Source organism: Conger conger, chromosome 5 (genome assembly GCF_963514075.1).
Source record: "Conger conger chromosome 5, fConCon1.1, whole genome shotgun sequence".
Classification (NCBI taxonomy): Eukaryota; Metazoa; Chordata; class Actinopteri; order Anguilliformes; family Congridae; genus Conger; species Conger conger.
In genome coordinates, this window is record NC_083764.1 from 9926542 (window position 1) to 9949374 (window position 22833).

General features: G+C 50.9%; 1 protein-coding gene across 1 annotated transcript in view; it reads left to right on the forward strand.

Annotated features, from left to right (window-relative positions):
* Positions 1-1369: 1369 nt before the first annotated feature.
* Positions 1370-22833, forward strand: part of ncoa1 (nuclear receptor coactivator 1) — a 40229-nt gene continuing 18765 nt past the window's right edge. Inside the window, exons 1-5 of the mRNA XM_061243192.1 lie at positions 1370-1496; positions 7852-7957; positions 14225-14394; positions 21913-22022; positions 22575-22752. Of these exons, the coding sequence (XP_061099176.1) occupies positions 7869-7957; positions 14225-14394; positions 21913-22022; positions 22575-22752 (547 nt within the window). The 5' untranslated portion in view covers positions 1370-1496; positions 7852-7868. The remainder of the gene's footprint in view (positions 1497-7851; positions 7958-14224; positions 14395-21912; positions 22023-22574; positions 22753-22833) is intronic.

Genomic DNA, 22833 nt, shown 5'->3' on the forward strand with positions numbered 1-22833 from the left:
GAGGTGTGCCTGTGCGTGAGGGAGGGCTGAATGAGCTGTGAAGAATAAATACGAGGACGAGAGTCCTGCTTTATTTTTCCACCCCCGTCTGCTCTAACGCTCGCCGTCTCCTCTGTGCCCTGGAACAGGCCGGGCCGCCTTGCGCACGTTTCTTCGGTTGTTTTATTTATTTAGTTGTTGTTGTTGTTGTTGTTGTTGTTGTTGTTGTTGTGAAAAGGCTGCCGCAGTGGACTGTGCGAGCGCTGTCACCCGAGACCGAGGGTCCTGCAGGCCGACGTCAGGACAGCGTCAATATCGCGGGCCTGACGGCGTGCGTTCTCTCTCTCTCTCTCTCCCTCTCTCTCTCACCCTCCCTCCCTCCCTCTCTCTCTCGCTCTCTCTCCCTCCCTCCCTTTCTCACCCTCCCTCTCTCTCTCGCTCTCTCCCTCCTTCTCTCCCTCTCTCTCTCCCTCTCTCCCTCCTTCTCTCCCTCTCTCTCCCTCACTCTCTCCCTCCTTCTCTCCCTCTCTCTCTCCCTCTATCTCTTGCTCTCTCCCTCCCTCTCCCTCTCACTCTCCCTCCTTCTCTCTCTCTCTCTCCCTCTATCTCTTGCTCTCTCCCTCCCTCTCTCCCTCTCTCTCTCCCTCCTTCTCTCCCTCTTTCTCCCTCCTTCTCTCCCTCTTTCTCCCTCCTTCTCTCTCTCCCTCCCTCCCTCTCTCCCTCTCTCTCTCCCTCTTTCTCCCTCCTTCTCTCTCTCCCTCCCTCCCTCTCTCCCTCTCTCTCTCTCCCTCTCTCCCTCCTCCCATATCGCCAGGGGAGGGAGTCGGCAGCAGTGACTGAGCAGCTTCTCATGGAACGAACCATTACGGGCAGGGAGAGAGGGGGGAGGGGCGCACTCTCTCTAAAGCTTGGAATGTGTCAGTTTCAAAAGCAGTCGCTCTCCCTCTCTCTCCCCCCCTCTCTCTCTCTCTCTCTCACTTCCTTGTTTTGCTTCGTTCCCCTCCTCTCGCTAGTACCTTTCCGCTCGAACGCACCGCGTGAAGTCCGTTACGCCGGACCTCTCTCTCTCTCGCTGCAGTGGGACGACAGTGTGTAAACAATCCCCGCGCACACACAGACACACGCGTGCGCACACACCAAACCCCCCCCCCCCCCCCCTCCCCCCCCCGCTTCTGGCGGAGTGGTCCGCCCCTCTTCCTCTGTGACATACATTGCTTTTCTGTGTGCGAGAGTGGGGCGGTTAGTCCGGCCGTGCGCGCAGCGACCGAGAGAGAGAGGGAGAGAGAGAGAAAGAGCGAGAGAACGAACCACGGGGAGAGAAAGAGAGAGAGAGAGAGAGAGAGAGAGAAGCGAGAGAGGAATGGACTCCCAGCCTGCCTCCCCCAGCCCTCCTGCTGCCAGCGGGGGCGCCTCTCTCCTGGGCCCCCCCCGCGAGTGGGCCGCTCCGTAATCCAGAGCGGGGCGTCTGCGTCCCTTTCCCCCGGAGCTGCCCCACGCCTGGCAGGCCCTCACTGCACGTATGTCTCTTCTTCTTTCTTTCTTTCTTTCTTTCTTACCTCCCTCCCCCTTTTTCTTCTGCTTTTTATTTTTTTCTCGTGCGGGTTGCGGGTTGCCGTGGTAGCGGGAGGGCCGCGGCCGCATGCAGCGGGAGTGTTTGCTGCGTGGAGTGTGAGTGTGAGTGTGAGTGTGTGTGTGTGTGTGTGTATGTGTGTGTTTGTTTGTGTGTGCTGCGTGTATAGTCTAGTCTAGGCTGGGCTGCACTGTGCGTATGCGTGCGTGGGCTGTGCGTGCGTGCGTGTGTGTGTCTGTGTGTGTGTGTGTGTGTGTGTGTGTGTATATACGTACGTATACCCTGTGTGTAGGCTAAGCTGCACTATGCGTGTATGGGCTGTGTGTGTGTGTGTGTTTGTGTGTGTGTGTGTTTGTGTGTGTGTGCTGCATGTATAGTCTGTAGGCTGGGCTGCACTATGTGTGCATATGCATGTGTGGGCTGTGTGTTTGTGTGCATGTGTGTGTGTGTGTGTGTGTGTGTGTGTGGCATGTATAGTCTGTAGACTGGGCTGCACTATGTGTGCGCATGTGTGTGTGGGCTGTGTGTGTGTGTTGCGTGTATAGTCTGTAGGCTGAGCTGCATGCGTGTGTGTGTTTTTGTGCTAGTGTGTGCGCATGCATTGCTGTGTGCGTGCAGTCTGTATGCTGAGTTGCACTATGTATATGCATGTGTGTGTGTATGTGTGTGTGCTTGTCTGTGTGCGTACATCTGTGTATGTGTGTGTGCTTGTCTGTGTGCGTGCATCTGTGTATGTGTGTGTGCTTGTCTGTGCGTGCATCTGTGTATGTGTTCCATGTCTAGGCTGCGCTGCACTGTGTGCGCATGTATGTGCATGTTTGTTTGCTGCATGCAAAGAGTTTGTAGGCTGTGCTGCACTATATGTATGTATGTGTGTATGTGTGTGTGTGTGTGTGTGTGTGTGTGTGTGTGTGTGTGTGTGTGTGTGTGTATATCTGAGGTGTGCATTTCAAGGCTCGAGTTGTAGGTGGGGCGGGGACAGTGTGCTGTATGTTTTTTCATTTTGTTCTCTTCCTGAAGGGTTCTGCAAGTGCCCGTTGTTTGGAAAGGAACGTGTGCAGTGTGTGTGTGTGTGTGTGCGCGCAGTGTGTGTGTGTGTGTGTGTGTGTGTGTGTGTGTGTGTGTGTGCAATGTGTGTGTGTGTGTGTGTGTGTGTGTGTGCAATGTGTGTGTGTGTGTGTGTGTGCAGTGTGTGTGTGTGCGCTGTGTGTGTGTGTGTGTGTGTGTGCAGTGTGTGCGTGTGTGTGTGTGCGCGCAGTGTGTGTGTGTGTGTGTGTGTGTGTGTGTGTGTGTGTGTGCAGTGTGTGTGTGTCTCTGTCTCCACACCTCTTCTCTGCAGACGGCTCTCCCGGCCCGGTCGGTTGGTCGCCCGTTGGCGTCACACGGATGACCACATTGTTTTCATCCGGCCGTAAATCAGTCCGCTGTGGCTGGGATTAACGTAACCGTACTTTTCTCTTATTTTTTCCGGTCGTGCCGACAGATCGGTAGAGGACTCTCCGCATAAACATGCCGCCTGAAAGCATATGGAAGACATATAGAGGCGCACGGAAACGCGATTCCACAGACCTCGCTGCTGCCTCTTTGATCTTCTCCCACTCGAAATGTAATCGGGGATTCTCTCCCCCCCCCCCCGTCACATGGCGAAGATATCTGACAGTGGGAAGAATGTAAAACACTTAACCAGATTATCACCAAAGGCAATTAAACAGCTGACAGCTCGACACATCGACAGCAGCTTACTCCTCATCAGGCCGTAACTGGAGGGCCGGTGTGGGAACGAAAGCGCGGAGTCTGGGATTAGGGCCATTGTTTATTCAGGATTAATCCACAAACGTACACTTCTTACGCCGTTTAGAATAAATGTGGAGTAACAGAGGATCGGGAAAGGAAATGACGAGTTCACTTAGCTGCACGACAACTCGTCTACTTTTAGGGTCTTTTTTTTTGCAAATTGGCTTTGACATTGTTATGGAAATGGCCTGTGTCGAGCCGTTCTCTTCGGTAATCACTCACCGGATTGTGTAAAACTGTTTCCGCAACCATTTTTCAAAAGGCAGTCAGAAAAAAGCAAAACAGAGCCCCCCATTCACCCTCCCAATAGAAGACCCCCCCCCCCACACACACACACACCTCTCTCCTGCCTCTGGAGTAGGCCCTGCTGACCTCCTGGCCCTGCTGAAGCTGCTGCAGAGGCAGGCCCTTGCGCTGATGGTTAAGAGGCAGGGCGCAGAGTCTCGCGAATGCCCTCTCCTCCCTTTAAAGTCGCGCTGTGCAGTCGGGGCCTCCTCTCTGTGGTTAAAGGTGACCCTCGACCCGGTGCACGCCCGCGTTTATCGCAGACGGAGTTCCCCCGGCAGGAAGTGGTGCCTCGTATCTGCGCCAGCGCGCGACACCTTACCAAAACAATGTAGTAGCGGGAGTGTGTCGGGCCCACTTCCCCCTGCTGTACGGAGAGGCCCGGGGCGCTCTGGTGTAGACCACAGACCTGCCGCCTCTGTTCACACCGAGACTCTGTGGAAATGGGGTTTCTTTCTTTCTTTCGTTCTTTTTTTTTTAGTGTGTGTTTGCACAATGTATGTTGAGCGCCATGTGGAATTGGCAGCCATTTGGGTGCAGAAAATGTGGCTGTTTGCTGCTCTGTTGGAGCCGGAATGGCTGCTGAATTGGTTCTCTGACTCTTCCCTGGCGTTGTGTGACTACAGGTGTGTGTCTGTTTCTGTGTGTGTTTGTGTGTGTCGGTGTGTGCTTGTGTGTGTGTGCGTGTGTGTGTGTGTGCGTGTGTGTGTGTGAACAAGAGCTATAGTGATCGGGACGTCAATGCATCTATAGCAGTCGGATGCATTTCATTAACGCTCCCTTACATTAAGTATGAGATGAATGACATAATGTAACATAATGGCCATCCTGCCCAGCAATCCTTGCCGTTTCCCTGGCACTAAAGTGCATCTACTGCTTAGTCCGCCTAAAAGCTAAATGGTATCTAGCACCATATCAAGCCTGGTCTTGAAAACCCCTCCAGTGACTGAGACACTGATCTGCGCAGTTTACATCTTGCATCCAGTAGTGCACATTATCACTGTTCAGATGGGGCTAAATGGCTGTTGCAGAAAGTTGGCTTTGTACCGGTAGGGCCCTTTTTCATTACGCGAGTGCAGAGTGGTCTGAGATTGTACACACCACTCGTGAAGTAATCAACCTGCTCTTACTGGATGGCGCCTCATTGGTCAGCGTTGCACAACGCTGCCAGCCAATGAGCCGCGAGCCATTAGCAAACACGAGTGAGCAGCTCACTGTACAAAGGTGGTGCCGTCCTTCAAACGCTGGCCTGCGGGACTCCACATTCCAGTCATAATCATAAACTACTACTGATAAATTAGCACGCCTCATATCGATCGAGAGAGAGAGAGAGAGAGAGAGAGAGAGATTTGTAAGTGTTCATTCATGTCATTTATGTGATTTCCATATTTCTGTGTGTGTTTCTATGTACTGTATAATATTGTATTGAGATGGAGAGAGAGAGAGAGAGAGAGAGAGAGAGAGAGAGGGAGGGAGGTCAACTGGACTAAGAGAGAGGCGGTGCTGTAAAGAGTCTGAATGATGTTGGGAAAAAGGAAACTGTCCGCACACAGAACCTCCTATATTCTTAATACTGCACCGTTTTGACCAATAGGGTCTTTGTAGTTTTATTTCTTTGTGTTTGTAGTTTTTCCCCCGATGAAGGCCCTGTTGGTCATAACGTTGTAGTATTAAATGCACGGGAGCGGATGGTTAAGTGTGTGGCTGGGCTGTTTCTTTTTTCCCCTCATTGCAAGGTTCCTGTTTCCTCTGCACCTGTTTCAAACTGGGGTTGGGTGTGGACAGTTCTTCTCTCTGTTGTGTCGCTCGTAGAGACCCAGAGGTTTTGACTTCAGTTGGAACTCGGTACGTTTGACGGATGTCCGTCCGCGTTGAATCCCAGACTCGGGACACAAACGGCTCGAGGTGCCTCATCAGCTGCTGTGGTGCCGGGCCTCTCCAAATATTTGTCAATAATGCAACCAATGGTTGGCCTGTGTGCAGGCTGGAGCAAAGAGGGAATATCGGGGAGAGCTTTCTGGGCACTCGTGGGTCAAAGGGGCCTCTAGAGGTGGTGTGTGCATGTGTAAGTGCAGGAGGGCCATTTCTCTGTCTTTACTCCACTGATCATTTCTAGAACCTTCTCTGGGCCCTATGTATAGCCCTTATATGCTGTGAAGGAAATGTGTCCATCCCATTCTCTCTGGTGGAAGATTTTTACAATCTTAACAAGAAATGTTTCCGGTAATTGAAGTCTTACGGGAAAATTGCAAGCCCTCTATTGCCAGCGCCGAACAAAGAGGCGAATTATAACGGCGTAATTACGGACCAATCAGCCGTCCGTAAAAAGGCCAGAAATTGAATCAGAAATAGCCGAGAAATAGGCTACGCTAATCTGCCCTCCTGTTTTGATGATGTAAACCCACAAACCGCAACTGTCGCCGCAGATTTTCAAACACGGCGTTAACACCGCGAAACACCCCGCGTTCGTTTTGAGAACGCGCCGGAAGGAGGTGGCCGGCCGGCAAGTTCAAAAACCAACTGTAAAAATAAAACAACAAGACGGGCGGTTCTCCCCCCCTGTAAATCTGGCGTTTTTTTGGGGGGGGGTTTTTTACGAGCCGTCAGACGCGGTGCGACAGCGCGCTTCACGAGCGCGTGGGTTTGTCGGGGGGAGAGGCTCCCGTGATTTAATTGGTTCACTCTGGCGGGCGGTCACATCCCCGAGTGCATGTGAGGTCCGCGGCGGCGGGAATGAATGAGACTCGGCGCCGGACACGGCCTGCATGCCAATGCGCCTCTGCAGCGAACACTGACCTGAACTGACCCCCCTCTCCCCCTCCCCCCTCGCTCACGTCACGTGGGACATCCTTCAGCTCCGCTCCTTCCTTTCGTTTATTAATATATTTATCTAGCTCCGGGAGAAAATTGAATTATTCACCTTTTTTTTTTTCTTCTTCTCCTCCTCTGGAGTGTGGCGAGCGGCGTTCTCACGCGCCCGGTGTGTGCGCGCGGGCCCGGCGGCCGCGGCGTTGCGGAGGGCGTCCGTTTGAGGCGAGGTGCTGGGAGTCAGGCTGTGGGGATTACGAGCGGCTCGTGAGCAGCTGCCTTTTCCCGCCTGGAGAGAGGCCTGTTCACCTTAGAAGGCCCCCCCCTTCCCCCGAATCAGTGTGGGCCAGGCCTGGGGGGCCGACTACAGCCAGCCACGGCGCCCCCCCCCCCCCACCCCCCCACCCCCCTTTAGAAGAGTCGACAGCGCACCCACAGCACCCGGGGCCAGGGGCATTGTGGGATTGTATCATGAGGCTGTTATGCACCGCCAACCCAGACCCCCCAGACTGAGGAGGCTATCGCCCTTGAGGGGGTTTGTTTCTCTCCAGAGAGCTGAGCCCAGCTTGCCTGTGTCTTCAGTTGCCATGGCTCCCAAATCCAAGACCCTAAAACCCGATGTACACCCCTTTTAACACCCCCCCCCCCCCTTACCTCGACCCCCATGGAGTTCATGGCGGAAGTGCTTCCGGAACCTTCTGCTCAGCGTGGCCTTTCTCCTCATTCTCAGAACGGGGTCGGCCAGCTGTGGAGAAAGTAAACTCCGCAACATAATGGCGGTATTCAAACCCGGACTCCATTTTGTCGTCCGATGAATGTATAACATGAAGGCATTGGTCTCACCACGTTATCCGTGGTCACAGCTTGCCTCCGTAAGAGAATATTGTTTTGCCGTCTCCTGATCAAAGGCTTTAAGATAATGTTTTATTAAGGACCTTGTCTGTGACAGATCTGCGGTTGTAGTTTCTTGAACGAGTAGCTTGTGGCGCGGACCCGCGGGGGGAAGCAACGGCTTTCTTAAGCGTCACGCTGAACATCAGCTGCCTGCTCCCTGGACCTGTAGGTTTGGGAAGGGGGGCTTGGCTCACCTGACTCACTACCGCCAGGGAGGACCAGTAGAGGGAGGTCCAGCCTAGAGGCTAATTTGGTCAGTGTTTAAATCTGTTTATGCAGACCTTTTTTTTTTTGTCTTTAAAAAAACCGTGGGTTTGCACGGTTATTAGATAGCCTAGGGTGTTCGGTACGAAATCGATGCTTTTATCTCACAGTTGTGTCTTGAATACTTATCTCGGAGAGGGCCAGTCGACTTGCTCACCTCACTTCCTGGCCTCTCGTGCAGCTAGGCTAAAGCAGAACGGCGGCTTACGGTTGAGTTTCCCCATCCTTCTTTCTTGACCGTCTTTGCTCTCCCGCAGGCCTGCTGTAGCTCAACATGAGTGCCCTCGGGGAAAACGCCCTGGACCCCTCCATCCCCGAGTCCCGCAAGAGGAAAGGCTCGCCCTGCGACACCTCTGGACAGAGGTAAGGAGAGTCCCCCCCGTCCCACCTGCACTCACCTAAAGGCCCGTCCACTCCAAAAACTATAACCGTGGGATCCATCTGGACACGGGGCACCCTGTAGCCTTGTGGCTAAGTTACATTACATTACATTACAGGCATTTGGCAGACATTCTTATCCAGAGCGACGTACAGTTTATTAGACTAAGCAGGAGACGATCCTCCCCTGGAGCAATGCAGGGTTAAGGGCCTTGCTCAAGGGCCCAACGGCTGTGCGGATCTTATTGTGGCTACACCGGAAGTAGAACCACCGACCTTGCGTGTCCCAGTCATTTACTTTAACCACTACGCTACAGGCTGCCCCCTAAGTCGCTTGACTGGGTGGTTCAAGCCCAGGGGGGTCATGACACAGCTGTTGGGCCCTTAACCCCACATTTCTCCAGGTGGGGATTGGCCCCTGCTTAGACTAATCAACTGTAAGTCACTTTGGATAAAAGGATCAGCTAAATAACTGTAATGCAGCCATAACTATAACGGATACCGCTGTGACCATCCGCACCGACGAACGATAACGTTCTGTAAATTGCTTCTTCTCCGCTATGTCTTCTGCCATTTTGAAAGTCACGCCCTGTAAATTTGCATGGATTGTGGGACTAATTTGTGAAATCAGCTAGCTGAGTTCATGGGTGGAAGAGACGTTGTAGCAGAACTCTCACGTCCTCACCACTGGACTCTCCACCCCTGCTCCGGAGCCAGAGGTGCGTCTGTTGGCCCCCTAACTGCCCCCTTCCTGCCAGGCCTGGGTCATGTGCAGACTTTCGTTACCCACGTTTCGTCTGTGCAGTACGCGATAAATATCGGGCCTCGCTTGGGGGAGAGAGGGAGCAGAGTAGGATGCGAGGTTCGAGTGAAATCCCTTTTTTTTAATCCATCCATAAATTGGCCATAAACTGTTTATAAACATCCGTCCGCTTTCTTATTTATTGAGCCGAGATATTATATGAGTCCTGAGATTACGTTATGCTATCTGCAAACATTCTCGGTTTGCTTTTTCGCTGGAGGGGCGCGGCAAATCACTTGTAATTAAGTCCAGAGGGTATCGTTCTCTGAAGGTCAGTCCTGATTCAGAAGCGGTGAACAGCAGCTAGCAGCAACAGGGTAAACTCGAGGGTATGGACGCACCTCGGAGAGCAGTGTTAGGGGACTGGGCTTAGACCTCACAGACGCTGGGTTCGGTTCCCATCACACGTTTGGTTCGATTCCATTTTGGGACGAACACCTTAAAAACACATACATGATGTGTGGCAGCATGGTGGTGCAGCGGATAACACAACAGAAATGTCCTGGGTTTTAATCCTGACCGGACCTTTCTGTGTGGAGGTTCTGGTTTGTCGTTCAAGCAGCTGTGTAGCCAGATGAGATCCGTGGAGCTGTTGGGCAACCAAACACGTCTACCGTTCAAACAAAATGTGATCTGGAATGTAATGATCCTTTAATAGTTCACCTGAAATGCTTGGGTAAAATCTCCAGCTGTATATAAATGGGTACTATCCCGCCAGCTGGCGTTCTTCTTCTTGTTTTACTGGCAAACACCTGGCTTGCACTTCACCCACTAATAAAATACAGTCAAGTTCTCAAATATTTGTCTAAAGATAAAATCTATTGATCAATTGTAAACCCTCTGGCAATCCGTATATTTGTCAGCCAGCAAGCTTAGCAACTATAGCTAGCTAACAAAGCTGGCTTACCTAGTTGGCTAGTTAGCCGGCGAGACGCCCGTTTCGATCCTGTCCACAAAGATTGAAGCGAGTACAAGTTGAAAGGTTTATAGACTTTTGATTTTGCTTTAGTTTTTCACCAATGCTTAGCTTGTGAACTAGCGAACTCACTAATTCTACAAAACTGTTTCTTTTTATTTCTTTTATTCCAAAAATATTTTGAAGAGTTTACGCTGCACACAATAGATGTGTTCTTTCACTTAACAATAACAATGCGCTGTTGTCAGTTACTGATTCCTCCTGCCCGGTATACCAGTAATCCCAGATTTGTGGTTGCCAAGGCGATGTGAATGGATGCAGTCACCTACTTGTCACATAAACGCTGTCTCACCTCTTGTGTGTGCGGTATAATGTGCTGTAACTGAGGTCTTCTGACCTGTGACTGTTCCCACTCATGATCCAGCTTACACAAGCCCCAGGATAAATCCCGTCATGAACTTTTCCCGCCATCTCAGAGTGGCTGTTATGCTGCATGTATTAGGTGATGGTGCAGGTTAACCCTTTGAAGAACAGTTTTTTTTTTTTTTTTTTTACCAATAGTGATCGTTATATCAGCATTAGAATGATAAAAACATTGCGATCTCATATTTGTGATGTCACCACACATTAAGGGGTTATTCAGACCCCAAGCACTTCCAACCCCCCCACCACCATCCCTTTGAAGACCACATTTTGTAATGCCCCCTCCCACCCTCATTGTTCTAGAACTCCTGTGCTTTCAATCACCAGTTGTGATTGTGACATCAGCATTAGAATGTCCAGTTAAGAACGTTCTACTCGCATATGTGTGATGTCACCACACCTTAAATGGTCGCTCAAACTGAGAGGACGGTACAGAAGGGCAGCGGGGGTTTCTCCCGCCCCTCGGACAGAGGCGAGGAGGAGGAGGAGGAGGCCTTGTCGACGGTTTCGCGGTCAGCTCCGGCGTCTGAGCGGGACTCGCCCCGTCTGTCTCCTGCGCCAGGCCTGCCTCCGGTGGGCTGATGTAACCGCCTCGCTGCACGCTGCCTGTTTCTACAGCAACCCCACGCAGCGGCCGAGGCAGCAGAGCGCCTGCGTGCAGCCCTGGCACTGAGCTGACCTACTTTCACTGGGCTCTGCTGCGTGCACCGCGCGTATACTGTACATACATACACACACACACACACACACACACACACACACACACACACACACACACTCAGTCACATATACTGTACATACATATACACACATACACACTCAGTCACATATACTGTACATATACACACTCAGTCACATATACTGTACATATATACACATACACACTCAGTCACATATACTGTACATACATACACACACACACACACACTCATACACACTCATACACATATACTATACATACACACACACACACACACACACACACTCAGTCACATATACTGTACATACACACACTCATACACATATACTGTACATACATACACACTCACACACTCAGTCACATATACTGTACATACATACACATACACACACTCAGTCACATATACTGTACATATACACACATACATACCCACACACACACACACACTCAGTCACATATACTGTACATATACACACTCATACACATATACTGTACATACATACACACACACACACTCACACACTCAGTCACATATACTGTACATACATACACATACACACACTCAGTCACATATACTGTACATATACACACATACATACCCACACACACACACACACTCAGTCACATATACTGTACATATACACACTCATACACATATACTGTACATACATACACACACACACACTCACACACTCAGTCACATATACTGTACATACATACACATACACACACTCAGTCACATATACTGTACATATACACACATACATACCCACACACACACACACACTCAGTCACATATACTGTACATATACACACTCATACACATATACTGTACATACATACACATACACACACTCACACACTCAGTCACCTATACTGTACATATACACACTCATACACATATACTGTACATACATACACACACACACACACACACACACACACACTCATACACATATACTGTACATACATACACACACACACACACACACACACACACTCATACACATATACTGTACATACATACACATACACACACACACACTCAGTCACATATACTGTACATATACACACTCATACACATATACTGTACATACATACACACACACACATACACTCAGTCACATATACTGTACATACATACACACATACATACCCACACACACACACACACACTCAGTCACATATACTGTACATATACGCACTCATACACTATTCTGTACATACATACATACATGCATACATACATACACATACACACTCAGTCACATATACTGTACATACATACATACATACATGCATACATACATACACATACGCATATACACTCAGTCACATATACTGTACATATACACACTCATACACATACACTGTACGTACGTATGTACGTACATACATACATACATACACGTACACATACGCAGATACACTCGCATACATATGTGTATACACTCTGCCAGCCCTTTATTAGCTATTTATTAGACTCTGCTGCTGTAGCCTATCCACTTAGAGGTTTGATGCGTTGTGTGTTCAGAGATGCTCTTCTGCATACCACAGTTGTAATGTGTGGTTATTTCCATTACTGTCACCTTCCTGTCAGCTTTGATCAGTCTGGCCATTCTCCTCTGACCTCTCTCATTAACAACGCATTTCTGCCTACAGAACTGCTGCTCGCTAGATTATTATTCTTTTTTGTGTCAAATCACAGGAGTAATTATTCTTTTGGTCATGTTTTGGTCATTGCTCATTGTAAGCTTGGGGAAAAAAGAAAAAAAAAAGACTATTGGCGTTTATAGAACACAGTGTAGTTCTTTTCCTGCATTTTACCTCTTTGTTTGCTTCAAAAAAAAAAAAAAAAGCTGAATTCTTCATTATCGCGACCTCTGACATGCACGTACACATGCACATACACACACTTTCTTTCCCTCGCTCTGTAACTGCCACAGATTACCAGACGGGGCAGAGAATGCCCAGGCCACGGTTACACCAGCCCTGCCAACAAACTGCCCCATTGTCCACATGCTGAACCGCAGTCCCATCACAGACAATTTCTCAATTTTTCCGTCTCCTAATTCTGTTATTGTGTGAATGTCCCGACTCCAGCACCTGTGCCTCTCTAACAGCAGCACACAGCCTCTAACACCAACACCCAGCCTCTAACAGCAGCACACAGCCTCTAACACCAACACACAGCCTCTAACACCAACACACAGGGTCTAACACCAACACACAGGGTCTAACACCAACACACAGCCTCTAACACCAACACACAGGGTCTAACACCAACACACAGGGTCTAACACCAACACACAGCCTCTAACACCAACACCCAGCCTCTAACACCAACACACAGCCTCTAACACCAACACACCAACACACAGCCTCTAACATCAACACACAGCCTCTAACACCAACACACAGCCTCTAACACCAACACACAGGGTCTAACACCAACACACAGGGTCTAACACCAACACACAGCCTCTAACACCAACACACAGCCTCTAACATCAACACACAGCCTCTAACACCAACACACAGCCTCTAACACCAACACACAGCCTCTAACACCAACACACAGGGTCTAACACCAAGACACAGCCTCTAACACCAACACACAGGGTCTAACACCAAGACACAGCCTCTAACACCAACACACAGGGTCTAACACCAAGACACAGCCTCTAACACCAGCACACAGCCTCTAACACCAACACACCAACACACAGCCTCTAACACCAACACACCAACACCCAGCCTCTAACACCAGCACACAGGGTCTAACACCAACACACCAACACACAGCCTCTAACACCAACACACCAACACACAGCCTCTAACATCAACACACAGGGACTGTCCCTGAGAGAGTGTGGTATGTGGCGCTTCATTAGCGTAGCTTCATTTGAGCCTACCCTGGCGGAGCCCACCCACACAACGACCCTGAGACAGCACAACCCCCCCCCCCCCCTTCAAGGTAGTCATACACACGCCCCCCTCTGTTTCCGGAGAGCGAACGGAGCACCCTGACCCTCGTCTTCCAGACTCCTCTGCCCACCTGGACGGTCTCCCCGGGTGGCCGTAGGCTCCCCCTTTCCAGACCTTTCCCTGACTCCCTCTCTGTGAGACCCCAGCCCTCACTGGCCCATTGTCCTGAGAAGGGGACAGGTCCTACCCCGTAGTCTGGGAGGGGGGGCATGGGTGCAGCCAAAGTGATCGGATCATGTGACTCGTCCCGCTTAACTGTTTTAGGCGTGACAGCACTGGTGTGAGATCGCCTCCTACAGGCCTGTGTAGATGAGTTGGCGATCGCACACTGAGCACCTGGGGTGTTACAGCGAGGCCTGGCTGTAAAGCGCCCTTGTGTCTGACCTTCCGTCTGTCTCTCGGTCCCCCCCTCCTCCCCCCCAGCGCCGACAAGCGACGGCGGGAGCTGGAGTGGCGCTACATCGACGAGCTGGCGGAGCTGCTGTCCGCCAACATGGGCGAGATCAACACCGGCCTCAACGTCAAGCCCGACAAGTGCCACATGCTGAGGAGCGCTGTGGAGCAGATCCAGCAGATCAAGAAGCGCGAGCAGGGTGAGCCCAACACACTCACAATCACACACACACACACACACTCACAATCACACACACGCTTACACACACACACACTCACAATCACACACACGCTTACACACACACACACACACACACTCACAATCACGCACACGCTTACACACACACTCACAATCACACACACGCTTACACACACACACACACTCACAATCACACTCACAATCACACACACGCTTACACACACACACACACACACTCACAATCACACTCACAATCACACACACAATCACACACACGCTTACACACACTCACAATCACACACACACACACTCACAATCACACACACGCTTACACACAGACACACACACTCACAATCACACTCACAATCACACACACGCTTACACAAACACACTCACAATCACACACACACACACACACTCACAATCACGCTCACAATCACACACACGCTTACACACACACACACACTCACAATCACACACACACACACACACTCACAATCACACTCACAATCACACACACGCTTACACACACACACACACTCACAATCACACACACGCTTACACACACACACACACACACTCACAATCACACTCACAATCACACACACGCTTACACACACACACACACACTCACAACCACACACTCACACACACACACTCACAATCACATCCACAGTTATACACACACACACTCACAATCATACACACACACACTCAATCACACACACGCTTACACACACACACTCACAATCACACTCACAATCACACACACACTTACACACACACACACTCACAATCACACACTCACACGCACACACTCACAATCACATCCACAGTTATACACACACACACACTCACTCACAATCATACACACACACTCACTCACAATCATACACACACACACTCTCAATCACATACACGCTTACACACACACTCATACACACACACACACACACACACACTCACACACACACACACACACTCCACCGTTTACACAGGACCCAGCCGGAGGGACTGCCGCAGCGATATTTGCAAGAGAAAGAGCCGCATGCCTGTGATAACTGGAACAGTCTCACCCCCGGGCTCCAGCTCCATAAGAGCAGCACTCTGCCTCACACATCCCTTTTGAGCCTCCCTTTACACCCAGATCCTCCACACCCAGATCCTTCACACCCAGATCCTTTACACCCAGCTCCTCCACACCCAGTTCCTCAACTCCCAGATCCTTCTCACCCAGGTCCTTCTTAACCATCTCCTTCTCACCCAGCTCCTTCTCAACCAGCTTCTTCTCACCCAGCTCCTTCTCAACCAGATCCTTCTCAACCATGTCCTTCTTAACCATCTCCTTCTCACCCAGCTCCTTCTCAACCAGGTCCTTCTTAACCATCTCCTTCTCACCCAGCTCCTTCTCAACCAGATCCTTTTCAACCAGGTCCTTCTTAACCATGTCCTTCTCACCCAGCTCCTTCTCAACCAGGTCCTTCTTAACCATCTCCTTCAAAGCCAGGTCCTTCACACCCAGGTCCTTCTCGACCAGCGTTGCCCCAAATTTCACCACCTGCTCGCAATCGGTGTGGAAGGGAGTGAGTGTTGCCTGCCATGACATACCGTATGTTATTGGGGGAAGAGTATTGTTTCTAAACCGAAAAACCGGAGTAGAAAACCATTTTTTAAAACTTGTTTGAAGCCTGCCTAGTCTAGTCGCTGTAGGTCATCTGAGATGTATACATTATGTAAATAGTTTTCAGAAAAGTGATAAAATGGCAGAACGTTGGGATGTTGAGGCTGGCTCATGGTGGTGCTCTGTATAATCGCGTGGCTAAGACTAGCATCTGTTTTGCATCCCCATTTCACTAGCGTGCCGTATTGAAAACATGCTATTGCTTTGTTTAAGCATCACCTTATCTTGTCGGGAATAGTTTTTTGATCGTTCTCACAATGGCACCGTTAATATTAATGTCAGTAACGACACAACTGCTATTACTGACAGCAATAACGTTGAGACGCTGTGATGGTAATGATTATCACTGCAACCCCTAATTTTTATGATGACTGGGGCGCCTGCTTGTTAATCAACAGACTAATATTAGAAATTAGCCGTAGGCTTCCACAGTCGTTTCAGCTGTAATTAGTCTGTGGAGTAGTCGAGCTGAACTTTGGTATTGTTTCTGTGATGTTAAAGTGTGTGTTGTAGGTCTTCTGCAGGGAATACGATGGGGCTTGCTGCTGTTTCAGTAGTCTGTAGTTCTGTTCCAGTTTCTCAAACCAACCTGTCCATCTTAAGACTCACATTCTCACCATGAGCTAACCTTGCTAAACAAACCAGTGTTGTGACAAGACAGGTTTTTCTTTCCCTTAATGTTGAGTGTCACCTGGAAGTTTTGGTTACAGCAATTAGAAGAATTTGTGTGTGTCTGTGAGTGTGTGCGTGTGTGCGTGCATGAGTGACATCTATGGGTTAGTTTTGAGACAACTAGCTGGATCAAATGTGCAGTCATTTAACATGTAAGCCACTGTTCCAATGAACCTGCAACTGAGTCATCTGTCTGAACTTCTCTGTTATGTATTTGAGTATAGTGGATCTTTAATCAGTTTGAGGTTTGTTAAAAAAAACAAAAAAATCAAGCATGTGAAACTGGAAACCAGGGAAATATTTTGGACAGAAATTCCAAACCCGGGCCTCGGAGATGGGCCTCACAAGGTCGATCGGGGGGAAAAAAAAGGCGGTCGCCCTCCACCAGATGCTTTCTGTAGGTTAAACATTATCAGAGAGCAGTGCCGAGGCTTATTGACCCTTGCCCCTGGTGTTAAAGCCACACCGTGCAGGGTTTTCCTGATCCTAACCGTGTCTACGTCGCATTATACTCCAGAAGACAGCTGCTTAAAACGGTCAAATATTAGCTTTTACGCAAATCCGGGTTGTCTGCGTCGAGTAGCCCCGGGACATTGACTGGGACCGGTCCCATTTGTTTATAGCGCAGTGTTTCAAGTTTCGGAAGTATTGAGGATTTCATGTGTTGGCCACAATCTGGAAAATGTGGATGCTGTAGCAATGCGGGTCATCTTTTTTCCTTTTTTCTTTTTTCCCCCCCTTTCTTTTTCTCTGGTCTTGGCTGATACTTTCCTAGCTGCTTCTCCAGAGATCAAGAAGGCTTTTGAGGCATTTCTTAAGCAGCGAACAATGGGATTGATTATGCAGTGCATATTCTTCAATAATTTTGTTACGCGGCCGTGTGTAACAGTGTCTGGAATAACAGCGTAGTTTATTACTGCGTATTTAGCAGTAATTGTCATCCTGTTATCCCATGGTATTCAGCCCCCGCATTAATACAGGCAAATTAAGCGGCCAATTATTTTCACAAGCGTTATTTATGAAACGTTTCTGGTTTCAGACTGCAAGGCGAGGAGATGCAGAAGATTATTTTACAAGCACTTTAAATCCACGGGGTTTTCATGAGCACCGTCAGATGTGGGTCACGGTGAAAGCGATAATGTGTGTGTGCGTGTGTGTGTGTGTACAGTATGTGTGTGTGTGTGTGTGTGTACAGTATGTGTGTGTGTGTGTGTGAGAGTGTGAGAGCAAGCGCGTGTGCGCGTGTGCGTGTGTGTGTGTGTGTGTGTGTGTGTTGCGGTCGCAGCTCCCGAACGTGGCACACAACCTCTCACTGCGCTGTAAATATTTCATGTGTTGGGGGGTTTGGTCCGGGCGTGTGTGGGGTAGTGGCGTGGGGTAGTAGTGCTCAGGTAGGGAGCGTTGCTTTACGCTTTACCCACAATGCTCCCTGCCGCTCTCGGTGTCTGTCACTGTCGCGGTCCCCGGGCCCTTGCTCGGCGGTACGATGCGGGCAGATCTGAGCTCAGATCAAACCTCAGTGCTGCCCCTGGCACCTGGCCAAAGGCTTCCCATCCGCCCCGCGCCCAGCGGGATGCGCAACCAACACGGGAGCGCGGAGGAGAGCTGAAATATTCAAGGGCTTGTTTGTGTGTGTGTGCGCGCGCTTGTTTGTGAGTGTGTATGCATGTATGTTTCTGTATGTGTGTGTGTGCGCGCTTGTTTGTGAGTGTGTATGCATGTGTGTTTCTCTACGTGTGTGTGTGTGCGTGAGCGCGCCTGTTTGTGAGGGTGTATGCATGTATCTGGGCGTTCGTGTGTGTGTGTGTGTGTTTGTTCGTTTTCCGTGAGAATGCTGAATGAGCAGAATAAGAACCGGAAGGCAGCGCTGGGGCCCGTGTTCCATATTCCGTGTTCTGTGTTCCGTGTTCCGCAGTGGCTTAGGCACACTTGGCAGCCTCCACGTGTGCGAAGGCAGGCTGCTGCTAATGTTAATGTTAATGCTGCAGCAGAATTAGCACAGAGTTGCAGGGTGACTTTCGCAACCTCTACGCAGCGCACAACTGTACACTTTCTCCCCCACCCCTGTGCTGATGAAACGCTGATTTTTTCTTCAGCCCTGGTTTTTGGGACTGAGCCCCCCCCCCCCATGCCTGCCTGTTTGTTTCTGGAGGCCTGAGCATGTACATCAGAGAGGATACTGACCCTCACGTGTGTGTGTGTGTGTGTGTGTGTGTGTTTTTGTGTGCATGTGTTTGTACATGTGTGTGTGTGCGTGTGTGCACGCGTGTGTGTGCGTGTGTTTTTGTGTGCATGTGTTTGTACATGTGTGTGTGTGTGTGTGTGTGTGTGTGTGTGTGCGCGTGTGTGTGTGGTGTGTGTGTGTGCATGTGTTTGTACATGTGTGTGCGCGTGTGTGTGCGCGCGTGTGTGTGCACGCGTGTGTGTGCACGCGTGTGTGTGCACGCGTGTGTGTGCGTGTGTGTGTGTGCGTGTGTGTGTGTGTGTGTTGTGTGTGAGGGCCCCCGTCCTTCTCGGTGTTGTTTTGAGAGCCCAGGAAGGGAAGCGGGGCGTGTGAGAGAGTAGCCAATGAAGGCTCTCCCTGCCCCCTGACCTTGTGAGAGAGGGCCCCTCGCAGGGCCGTCCGGCCCACTGCCCGATCTGGACCCAGAAACAGGAAGCAGCTCCCCTGCTCTCCCCTCTCACCTACTGCTGCTCACGGCGGCGTCAGCACTGTCAGGCAAGGACAGGGCCGGGAGGGGGGTGAGGGGGCGGCGAGGGGGGCCCCTGAGCACTCAGCCCTCACGCGTGGGAGGCTACGCTACACGCTACGCTGCCGCGCAGGGTGGGCTCCGGCAGCAGACTGTCACTCAGCCGTTTTTTTTTTTTTTTTTTAGCAGCTGTTAATTTCCCAAGGAAATTTCCTTTTTTTCCTCTGGACGTTTGAATTTCCCTGGAAAAGTGATTTGCAAAGGCCGCTGGGAGTGTGAGTTCGGGCGTGGCCGAGACTCCTTACGAGACCCGCACTGACCTCAGATCCTGAGAGCCCAAAATAGAAAATCTAGCCTAATCTAGGCACATTCCTTTTTAAATCTCTCTCTCTCTCTCTCCCTCTCCCTCATTCGCTCTCCTTTTTTTCCCCCCGTTTCTCACTCGGTCTGTTTCTTTCGGCCTCTCCGTCACTCACTTTCTCTCTCCCTCTTGTAATAACACGTTTCGTAGGAAACGCAGGTCGTAGGAAATACGTTTATGGCTCTGCGGCCTGTTTCTGGTTTCGGTTGTTTTGTCTCGTCGTTTCAGGCCCCGTTTAAAACAGCACATGCGTTTTACATCGATGCTGTGCGCTCACCACCCTTATTTTAAGTGCTGGCTGGCGGCCAGCCTGGAGCCGTCGTCCCTTTCCCCTTCCCTGTAGAGACTTGTGACAGAAGGAGTCTTTCCACCCCTCTGGCTCATCTTGTCAGCTCTGTGATGTACGCCTGTGCCGTTTCACTGGAACCAGGCCGGCGTTGTTGACATCACCCACGGAGGAATCCACAGTCCCAGCGTGTCGGGTGTCCCGAGGGGGGGGCGGGGTCGAGGATGGGGGGGCGGGGCGTATCCTGGCACCGCCGGCTTGATTGACAGCTGAGCGGCCCGGGCAGTGTATGGGGCCCGTTGCAGTTTTGTGGGCGGGACAAATGATTGACAGCGGGAGTCGGGGGGAGGGGCTAACGGAATCCAGCCAAAAGTCTGACCCTTTTCATTCGCTCTGCCACCACCGCCTTCCGTCGCCCGGGGCGACGCTTGGAGTGACAGATGTCAGGTCGCGTTCTGCTGATCTATTCGAAATGTGATGGCACCGCAGTAGGCTACACTGCAGAAAAGGCAACTTTTTAAAGTCCTGTCAAAAGGGCAGTGCATGAAGGCTTCGTGATGGACAAGGCAAGAGTATGTTTACGCCAACTTCAAGGGTAGCGCTACAGTGATGGCTGACAAGCCTACTTCATTTTATCGCTCGCCGTTCCTGTAATTTATAATCCACTCATGCTATGCTTTGTCGAGAGGGGGAATCAGGAGATGCATTAAACCAGACTGATGCCTGGATTTCTCATGGTGACAAATGGATGCTGTCGGATACCCGGGGGAGACTGAGAGACCACAGCTGTCATCCTTTCGGGAAGCACCTGACCTCCTTTCACCGTCGTCCGCGTTTCAGAGCGGTCACTTTTTTAACAATGGGCCGCTCACGCACACCGATGCCGCATATTTGTGTGTCCACACCCCGTCTAAATGTCCTTTGTTTGTTCGAAATGGAATCGCTGACGACGTACCGGCTATTCATTTGCCTGGAAACCCTGCACCTTTTCCCACACTCCGATTCAGGAACCGTGGCTGTGCTTTCTCAGCTGTCCTGCAGCACGGAGTGAGCGCAGGGACCCAGCAACACCGTCCAAGAGCGGGTTCTTTCGGAATGTTCTTCTTTTCCAAATTCTAAGTCGGTGTTCTAGAGCTCCGTTGTTTTAAATGACTAGTATTGATTGTTACATCAGCATTGGAATGTCGGGTTAAGATCATTCCGATCACATATGTATACCTGAAAGGGTTAATGGTGCTGTGTAGAAGATGCTACCTGTCTGCTCCCCCCCCCCCCCCCCCCCCCCCCCGGTTTCTGGGGGACAGATATTTGCCAGTATTAAGTTGATAGACGGTGCTGTAATCCGAGGTCTTAATTTAGCCCTCCTTCAAGGTTTCGTCACCAGAAATGAGTTAAACGCAGTCACTTCCTCAATTCTGTCCTGCTGCAGGATGATGAAACTATGTAAGCTTTGAATGCTGGGGCCTACAGACTCCTTTAATCTGTGTGTTTGTGGGTGTGTATGTGTGTGTGCGTGTGTGTGGGGGCAGGGGGATACACGCAAGATTGTCCTGGTCTGTCCTTTCTATTAATAGAACTGTGCAACCGTTCTTACGCACAGAAACGTTGAAAGAACACCGACACATCTTTTTAGTAGTTGACGTTCACCCTCCCTCACGTTAACGCCGAGCACGAACCGGGGTCCCTGTATCAGGGTCCCCACGAGCTGTGACTTCCTAAAATGGGGTCACTTCGGCCCCTGAGCTGGCCCCTGAGCTGGCCCCTGAGCTGGCCCCTGAGCTGGCCCCTGAGCGTGCTCGGCCCTCACTGCCCACCCGTCTGCCCCGCAGAGAAAGCCGCGCTGATGTCGGCGGCGGACAAGGAGGTGCAGAAGAGCGACATCTCGTCCAGCAGCCACGGGACGGTGGAGAAGGAGGCCCTGGCGCCGCTCCTGCTGGAGGTGAGCTCATCCCTCCTCTTCCTTCCTCAGCTTTAGAGAGAATCTCCGCATGCTGTTAGACACACGCGGCCATCTCTGCTGACTGGAGCCCCATTCCGTGTCTGTGCCCTGACCGTAAAATGGGCACCGCTGATGTGTATTGTTTGTACGTTTTCCATGGGGGTTTGTTGAACTTAGTCCAGTTCTGAAACGGAAACTCAAACACTGACTGCTTGACGCGAATGCTTTTGAGTAGACTTTCCAAGTAGACAATATAGTCTACTCGGAAGCATGTAAACTGTTTCAAGTGAACCGAACGAAACGTTGAGGTTTTTTTTTTTGTGCTTTTGCGATATTCGGACTGAGCCCTGAGTCAGCGCTTATATCCCCCCCCCCCGTGGCTGTGAGGGGCCCCGAGGGGCCCCAGCGTTCGGCCCCCGGTGGCCCCCCCGGCCCACTTTCTCCTGCGTGCAGTTTCTGGCGGTGACTCCCCTCCGCCCCGCCCCGCCTTTGTGTGCGCCTCTTCCTCCTCGGGGCTGGGATAGGTTTCACTTGTTTGTGCGTCTCCCCCAGGCCCTGGACGGGTTCTTCTTTGTGGTGAACGGCGAGGGCCGGATCGTGTTCGTCTCGGAGAACGTGGCCGGCTACCTGGGCTACGCCCAGGAGGAGCTGATGACCACCAGCGTGTACAGCCTCCTCCACGTGGGAGACCACAACGAGTTCGTCCGCAACCTGCTGCCCAAGAGCCTGGGTGAGCCGCCCCCTCTGTTTCGCGCTGCTTATTGGAGGAGAGCGAGGGGCCGCTGTTTCTGTGGAGCGGGTCACGGAGCGG